General features: G+C 42.1%; 2 protein-coding genes across 3 annotated transcripts in view; one reads left to right on the top strand and one right to left on the bottom strand.

Annotated features, from left to right (window-relative positions):
• Positions 1–313: 313 nt before the first annotated feature.
• On the top strand, positions 314–3,980 carry dtwd1 (DTW domain containing 1). 2 transcript variants are annotated; one of them, XM_053499955.1, is made up of 5 exons: positions 314–448; positions 1,827–2,123; positions 2,214–2,357; positions 2,503–2,815; positions 3,585–3,980. In XM_053499955.1, the coding sequence occupies exons 2-5, from the start codon at positions 1,836–1,838 to the stop codon at positions 3,806–3,808; spliced, it is 969 nt and encodes a 322-aa protein (XP_053355930.1). In that variant the 5' UTR covers positions 314–448; positions 1,827–1,835; the 3' UTR covers positions 3,809–3,980. The 2 variants fall into 2 exon arrangements, with proteins under 2 accessions (XP_053355930.1, XP_053355929.1); XM_053499954.1 differs by having other exon boundaries at positions 1,827–2,129.
• The window catches only part of LOC128527499 (NAD(P) transhydrogenase, mitochondrial-like), a 28,030-nt gene continuing 23,524 nt past the window's right edge, over positions 3,928–8,433 (bottom strand). Inside the window, exons 19-21 of the mRNA XM_053499913.1 lie at positions 7,479–7,597; positions 4,757–4,872; positions 3,928–4,123 (exon numbers count right to left, since the gene is read on the bottom strand). Coding sequence (XP_053355888.1) covers positions 3,971–4,123; positions 4,757–4,872; positions 7,479–7,597 — 388 coding nt within the window. The 3' untranslated portion in view covers positions 3,928–3,970. The remainder of the gene's footprint in view (positions 4,124–4,756; positions 4,873–7,478; positions 7,598–8,433) is intronic.

The raw sequence follows: 8,433 nt of genomic DNA, 5'->3' as shown, positions 1-8,433 counted from the left end.
ACATAATCATGCGTGAGAATTTTCTGTAAGACCATCACATGAAATCTTAATTATATTACAGTTTAGATTTAATAAGAACAATTGATTTAGTTAGTGTAAACAATGACTAATGATGTGAAAGATTATATTTATTTAAATCGTTTTATGTTTATTTGTTCTTTTCTTTTTTTAAAAAAGTTCCACAAATGTGTTTATAGTCTTTAAATTGCTCTTTAATTCTAGTTTAAACATTTTATCCAAACTTTGAAGTCCCTCAGGTTGCCTGGTAACGCGCCACATAAACACTTCCTGTGTCAAGTACGAGTGCTTCCGGTGCACCGCTAATACGGCGATAAGCCGAGTATTGAAGCTAGGAAAGGGTTTTGTGTAGATTAATAATAATAATAATAATAATACAGACAGACATTCGCTGCGTTTATTTATTATAATCCTGTGATTTATCTGAAAGGTAAGTGTTTATAAGTGTTGAATTCATGCGGCTAATAGATAACTAGTTTAGCTAACATTGCTAATCAGAAAGCTAATAAAGTCACGCTAGCTGCGCTGGATTGGATCTGTGCGCATGCGCGGTACGGGTCCGCGGGCAGCCTTGTTAGACACATCCAAACCACGTGATCTATAGACCTGAGTATATCTACTGTATATGTGTGGAGGAGAGGGTCGGGACCCCAGGGCGATACAGGATGGGTGAGGAAGGCCTTCTGTTCAGAGTGAGGGTGAGGAGAGCATGGTGATGGACCACAGTTCCAGTGTGTCCAGATCTGTATCACAGAAACGTGGGGCTGCTGGACAGTATGAACATGTGCAGCACTCAGGACTTGGGCGGGGCTCCTTCACATGAATTACTGCAGCAGTGGGCGTGGCATGGAGCCCATCAGTCTGTGGCACTGCTGAGGTCTTACTGTATGGAAGTCCAGGCAGCTCTGATAGCGGCCTTCAGCTCCTCTGTGTTGTTGGGTCTGATGTCTCACATCTTCATCTTCACAACACACTATAGATTCTCTACAGGGTTTAGGTCGGGTGAGGTGGCTGGATCTAGCACAGGGGTACCGTGGTCCAGGTATTAGTACTTTCGGCAGTGTGGGCAAGTCCTCCTGGAAAATGAAATCAGCTTCTCCATAAAGCTGGTAGTACGATGTACTGACCTTTGACCTGATAAAACACAGTGGACCAACACCAGCAGATGACAAATTTAAGAAATACAATTAAGTGAATGCAGTGTAACAGTGTTGTGCAGTTGTATTTATAATACTGTGACAACAGTGCAAATAATTCAAATTCAAATTTTATTTGTCACATACACAGTCATACACAGTACGAAATGTAGTGAAATGCTTACACGACCGCCAGTGACCTTAAAAAGAGAATTAAAGCTTATAATAGTAATAAATATGAATAAAAGAAATACGATAGAAAATTTAAATAAAAAAATAAATAAATAAATAAAATAAAATTTAACTAGGAAAAATAGAACTAAAAATAGAACCTGAAAATAGAAATGTACTGTACAAATAGAAATATAATGGTGTGCAAATATGCATAGAAAAAGTGACTTTGTGCAATGGTTATTAAAGTGTATTAAGGTTATTAAAATAGTAATAATTGTGCAAAGAAGAGATTTTGCACAAGACCTGCGCAGGTGTGTTGGGTCACTGAACAAACCACTGGCTTACATTTACATCTCATACTGTGTAATACCTGCTTAGTGTATTAGTGTAGTGGGACTTTGTTGATTCATTACAGTGTAAGTGCTTTCCAGTGACAATGGGCTTTCCTGTTTTCTCTCTCTCTCTCTCTCTCTCTCTCTCTCTCTCTCTCTCTGTAAGGAGAGCGTGATGTCTCAGTCAGGAGAGGACAGACAGCATGGTGCTGAGAGTGTGAATAAGGCTGGGGGACTCAGTGATGTATCAGAGGTGTGTGTGAGGAGGAGGAGGAGGAAGAAGGATGATGATGATGATGATGATGAAGATCCTCTGCAGGGTCTGGTCCTCTCTCCTCACACTGTACTGGATGAAGCTCATCACACGGGCAGGTTAAAGTGCTCCACCTGCGGCTCGTCCCGCCTCCTCTACTGCTACACCTGCTGCTGCCTGGTGGGACTCGACCCTCAGCTCGTCCCCAAGGTCAAGGTCAGAGTGTTTCCCACACAAACACAAACATATCAACAGTACATACATTTCCTATTAATTCAAAAGTGTGTGTGTGTGTTCCAGCTCCCTGTGAAGATTGACATCATTAAACACCCGAATGAGACAGACGGGAAAAGCACCGCAGTTCATGCTAAACTCATCTCACCAGACGACGTGTCCATTTACACATACCCCTGCATCCCAGAGCTGGACACACACATGCACGACGTACAAGACTCTCTCTCTCTCTCTCTCTCTCTCTCACACACACACACACACCCTGTTATTGATGTCATTTCATCTTCTTTACCTTTTACTGTTATTCTGATTGTACTACCTCTGTGTGTGTGTGTGTGTGTGTGTGTGTGTCCAGGTGGTTCTGGTGTTTCCAGGTCCAGACTCCATGACGGTTCAGGAGCTGGCAGATTATATGAGTAAGAACGGGAGGAAAAGGGAAGCGGAGAGATCGCATGAGGAGGAGGAGGAAGAGGAGGGGGACGCCAAGAAACCCAGAGTGGAAGAGACGAGCGACAGCTCACACACACCCTCACACACACCCTCACACACACGCACGTCACAGAACACGCAACACACAGCGGGGCACAGCTGGAAGCTTAAGCGGGTCGTCTTCATCGACAGCACCTGGAATCAGACCACTAAAATCATTACTGACGAGCGGTTACAGGGTAACACACACACACACACACACACACACACACACACAATATAATTGATACATTTTTAAATGTTTTTTCTTTTTTACATTCAATATCAGAAGCATTCACACACATTAAAAACACTGTACTAACTATTTATAAATATGTAAACGAGGCCACGCCCTCACTCTACTTTACATTTATGGCAGACGCCCTTATCCAGGTGGACTTGCATTTTTATTTATACTTCTATTATAAATCTGAGCAGTTGAGGGTTAAGGGGGCGTCCCCAAACTGTTCCCACAAAGTTGGGAGCATAAAATTGTCTTTCAACTCCTAAAATAACACCATTCCCGGTGCTGGAGTTCACTGAGCTCCTGTGAGCTTTCATAAGTGTGTGAAGAAGTGGTCTGCATGCCGGTGCTTGATGTTATACACCTGTAACAGTGGAACACCTGAATTCAATGATCTGGAGGGGGGCGTGCATACTTTTGGCAATATAGTACATTTCTCTCCCCACAAACATCTATCCATCTCTCTGCCCCTGTCTCCCTCTCTTTGCAATAATTTGCCAGTCAGCCTGTGATTGCTTTAAAGCAGTTATTTTAGTGACATGACAGACTGAGCTCATACTTTGCCCCGCCCACAATAAATAAAATTAAATGAAATGAAGTGATGAATTGTGCTTTATTACTTTATTTAAAACAAACAGATGAATTTAAACATTAAGGCACCACACTGCAGAGTTCAGGAGGTTTTTAATTATTGTGTGTGTGTGTGTGTGTGTGCATACACGCAGATTTGCCACGTGTGGAGCTGAAATCCAGGAAAACGTGTTTCTGGCGTCACCAGCGAGGATCTCCGGACACGTACCTGTCCACCATCGAGGCGCTGTATTACTTCCTGAAGGACTTCCACGTGCAGTGTTTGGGACGAGAGTACAGCGGGGAGTACGACAACCTGCTCTTCTTCTACAGCTTCCTACACAAACTCATCAGAAAAGCCAAGCAGGGCAGAGTGTGAGGAGGAGAATATGTTCACTTACACACACACACACGCACACGCAGCCTGAGTTTCTCCACCATCATCTCTCTCCATTGCTGTATGAGTGGTGTGATGTATTTACAGATCACAGCGGGGTCACACTGAGTGTGCAGTGGAGTGTGATGAAAAATAAACGTCATGCTAATTGCTAGCGATCGCGTCTCTGATTTTAGCCTGCAGACTGTCGCAGGTCTTCTTGGCGTCTCCCAGCAGCATCGCCGTGTTGGCTTTGTAAAAGATGGGATTATCCACAGCGGCATAGCCTACACCCAGAGTCCGCTTCATCACGATCACCTTAAGGACACACACACACACACACACAACACACACACACACACACACAGTACATGTATACACACTGCCACTCAAAGTTTTGGGCATCCCTTAAACAATGCTGAAGGCGTTTATTATCCAAAACACACAATAACCTCCTCTGAACAGTTGATATTGAGATGTTTATCTGCTCCTTCTGCTCTGTAAAGCTTCATAACGGCTCTAATCTGAGCTGCTGGTTGTTAATTGGTGATTTCTGAGGCTGGTGACTCTAAATGAACTTCTCCTCTGCAGCAGAGCTCAGGTTTGGTCTTGTTCTCCTGGGAAGGTCTTCATGAGAGACAGTTTCATCATGATGGGTTTTACAAACACACTCGACACGATACTGTTCTTGTAGGAACTGTTCCAAAACAGCTGACCTTCATGTCTTTAAAAACAACTGACTGTTACTGGTATTGTTGTTGTTTAATTACCTAATGCCATATGTGTTATTTCATAATTTTGAAAAAAATCCAGTACTGTTTAAATATTGAATAAGAAGGGGCGTCTAAACTTTAGACTGGTCCTGTACAGAGCTCTACTAATCTGACCTGCAGGACATGTTTAGAGGTGTGTGTGTGTGTGTGTGTGTGTGTGTGTGTGATTGATTCTGACCTGTTTGGACTTCCACACCTCCAGCACCGGCATCCCAGCGATAATGGAGTTCGGATCCTCCTGAGCCGCGGAGTTAACCGTGTCGTTGGCTCCGATCACAAGAGTCAGATCAGTCTCTGAAGTATACACACACACACACACACGGGAACTTAAAGCAGTCCAGGCTCAGCTCTGCGTGATTATCAGCTGTGTGTATTCTGTTGCTCCAAAACATTGCATGTCTGTACACAATTAAAGGATGAAAATGAATCCTTACAGAGTCAACACACACACACACACACACACACTTGGACATGAAGCGAAGACTTCTAAACCCTTCCCGCAAAATTAGTGTCACATCTGAGCTTTGATCAACATCTCTTGACTCGGAGTCGGTTTATTCCTTCACTGTGTTCATATCAATATGACTCATCTGAGTCAGTGACTCACTTCAGTTGTTTTGTAGAAATCTGTTACTTTTTGTAGTTTTATTCTATACATTACTGAATCATTTCCGTGTTTGGATCAAGAGTAAATGACTCAAATAAAATTAATCACAGTTTTTCATCTAATGTTACGTGACATTACAGATAGACTTGGGGCAAAAGATCTGAAGGCGATGCAGTGAGTCTCGACTTTATTTAAACCCTGCAGGTGATAATTGACGACAAACTCGCATCCTTTATTTAAATAAAGCAGTTAGTTCAGTGCGCTGTGTGTCAGGGCTCGGGATATTAACAGTGACTCAGCACTTCCTTAAATCTCTTTGTTCATGGCTGACACACTCCGGCGGTGTTCTGTGTTTAACCTCATAGACACAAAATGACTCAGAGATTCTTTAAACATGTTTCTCGCAATGATTCCCACTACTACTTTGTATGAATCATGATTTAAATACAGAACACACACAGTGCCTGTGTGCGAAGCGGCACTTTCCATGAACTTTCACACGGCGTGTAGAGTCTGAGTTCTGAGTCTGAATCTGAACAGGTTGAATCAGTGCCAGCACATCTTGAATCTTCTTCCAGAGATTTCTGAATCAGTGCCACGACTGTGCTCATCTCGACTGAACCCTTGTTTAGTGGACGATTCTGAAGCCTCGCCAACACTGAGTTTTTCTTATATCTTGCTGGTTCTTTGCATCATCGTCCAGAGGTCTCGGAATCGTGACTCCTCGTCTCTTTGTTCAGTTTGGCTGATGATTGGAAATGGTGTTTATTACAGAGTCAGCCATTTTGTTTCAATTACTGGGACTGAAGATGAAAGACTCTTCTCTGCTCAACTCTCTCACATCATCTCTCTCACATACACACACAAAATACATAATTCTACTTATGAAACTGGTGAGCTCAATGAGAACAAAACAACTAAAACTGTGTCCCCGTTAGTGAGAGCGGTTTGACCTGGCCCAGCCCGGCCCGATAAATTGGGACGAGGGGGGTGTAATCTTTTAAATCCACCTTTAAAAAAAAAAAATTCTATTTACTAGATAAATATTATACAAAAAACACTACATCTAATTGTTCCTTTCTTGCTGGAATTCTTTCTGCACATGTTTTTGCCCCAGATGGGGGTAACATCGGGTGACAGTAAACATGAGAACAAACACCTCTTTGTGTCCTGTCTTAACCTTCATCCACTTCAGTGACAGAGGAACGAGCTTTGATTGGCTTATATTCAACCCTCAGTAAAGCTTCTAACCAATCACAGATGAGACTGAATTCTCATAAACAATCACAATGCAAAAGTCCGGGTTTATCAGAAAAATGGGACGTCTGAGCTTATTTTTACACAGAGTTAATACAGCGAGCAGAACCACTCTGCATATAAACAGCTGAGTTCAAACTATTTTGATCAAATTAAAGAATGTGGAGTAGATGATATAGCCCACTGTTATTATGATTATGGGACACCAGAACTCTGAGAGGACGATTCACAAACTGATTCACTTCTAGAATACAAATCAGTTACTGAACACTGTAGAGATAAAACAATTATATTACATTACATTTTTGCAAAGAAGAGTGGGCTAAAATTCATCCACAGCGATCTGAAAAACTAATTGCCAGTTGTCGCAAACTCTTGATTGCAGATGTTACCATCAAGGATGGATCGCACAACCAGTTATTAGGATTAGGGGGCATTTACTTCTTCCTTTATTCATAACCTCAATGCCCAGACGTCTTCAAACTGTTTAAAAAAGAAGAGGAGGTGCTACACCATGGTAAACACGCCCCCGTCCCAAATATTTTGAGACCTGTAGCTGACAATAAATTTAAAATGAGATCATTTTGTGCATAAAATTGTAAGTTTAAACCTCAGTTTAAACATATGTCATGTTCTCTATGTTCTATCGTGAAATAAAATATTGGTGTTTTGAAGCTCTTTTAGTTTTCGTTTTATTCACATTTGAAAAATGTCTCAATCTTTCCAGACTTTGTGTTGTAATATTAAAATTTGCCCCAATAATTTCAGTATGACAAATATGCAAAGAAAAAACACAGGAAGGGGCAAATACTTTTTTTTCCACGTCACTGTTTATAAAATATATACTGGTAAGTTTTAATGTTTTGGTATTATTTAATTTAAATAAGATTCAAACACGAAATTAGTCAGTGATTCTTTGAATCTTATGTTGCGTAACTGAACTGAACTTTATATCTGGTTCTGGTTCTGCCTCTAACACACTGTGTTTTTGTTTGTGTGTTTGTGTGTGTGTGTGTGTGTGTGTTTTGAGCCCCACCAGGGAAATCCTCGTTAATCTCGTCCATTTCCAGAACCACGTCGTAAGGAACTCCAGCCTCGGCAAGCAGCACGTTCAGCTGTCCTGGCATGCGTCCTGCCACTGGGTGAATCCCAAACCTGAGGTCACAGCGATTGGACACAGTTTCATTCCACTATTAATCTAAGTTGATTTTATTATTACTCCATTTATCTGATCAGATCAGGATAAATCAGGGTAAAGCCTCACAGAGCAGATGAAGCGTGTTATAGGCTTAGAGTGTGTGTCACCTTGAGATGCAAGGCTTTACTCGTTTTGTATAAAGTATGTTTCATAACACCGTACACGGTCTTCCAGACTGAACTGAAGATCAGGAGGAAAAGAGCTGTGGAGAGGTGCCTTTATGTTCCCGACTGACACCCTCGCTGTCCTTCAGTACAGATCGTCCTCACTGCAGTCTCGACTGTCTGCAGGAACTAAACCTTCTCTGAGGTTTTGTTATTTGTGGAGTTTGATATACAGTATATTGCAGTGAACGCATTCGCTTATTTATAGCTGGTTAGTGTTCATTAACATACACATGAGTATGAAGAAAATGAGAGTAACTTTTGTAAGTCTGATCGGGCTTTTCATGATGAAAATATTTACACCAAATCTTATTAAAATATTTATATATACGAACACACGACACCAGCCGACCGCATCTTTTCGAACTGCTCGCTCATGCACCGTTGGGGGCGGCATTACACACTCGGAGGACAGCGCTATCCACTCCTTCTGCTTGCATGTGCTCACAGACGCCCCTGATTGGCTGTAGCGCTGTGATTAATGTGAGAGCACTAAGTGACTCCCATCCCTCCCCTCTGAAAGAGCTCAGCCAATCAGCTCTTTCTAGACCTCCGGCTGCGAGAGGTCACAGCATCACTCGGGAATCGAACTCGCGATCTCTGGATAATAGGGCGAGCACTTTACCACT

This window comes from Clarias gariepinus, chromosome 7 (assembly GCF_024256425.1).
Source record: "Clarias gariepinus isolate MV-2021 ecotype Netherlands chromosome 7, CGAR_prim_01v2, whole genome shotgun sequence".
NCBI classification, from domain to species: domain Eukaryota; kingdom Metazoa; phylum Chordata; class Actinopteri; order Siluriformes; family Clariidae; genus Clarias; species Clarias gariepinus.
Note: the sequence above shows the minus strand (reverse complement) of the source record. Positions and strands in the feature narration are given on the sequence as shown.

Bases quoted from the DNA above. Each gene is read 5' to 3' on its own strand.
- dtwd1 (XM_053499954.1), top strand. From the start codon at position 1,836: ATGTCTCAGTCAGGAGAGGACAGACAGCATGGTGCTGAGAGTGTGAAT. The intron at 2,130-2,213 runs GTCAGAGTGTTT...TGTGTGTTCCAG, and splicing joins AGCTCGTCCCCAAGGTCAAG to CTCCCTGTGAAGATTGACAT. The intron at 2,358-2,502 runs GTACAAGACTCT...GTGTGTGTCCAG, and splicing joins TGGACACACACATGCACGAC to GTGGTTCTGGTGTTTCCAGG.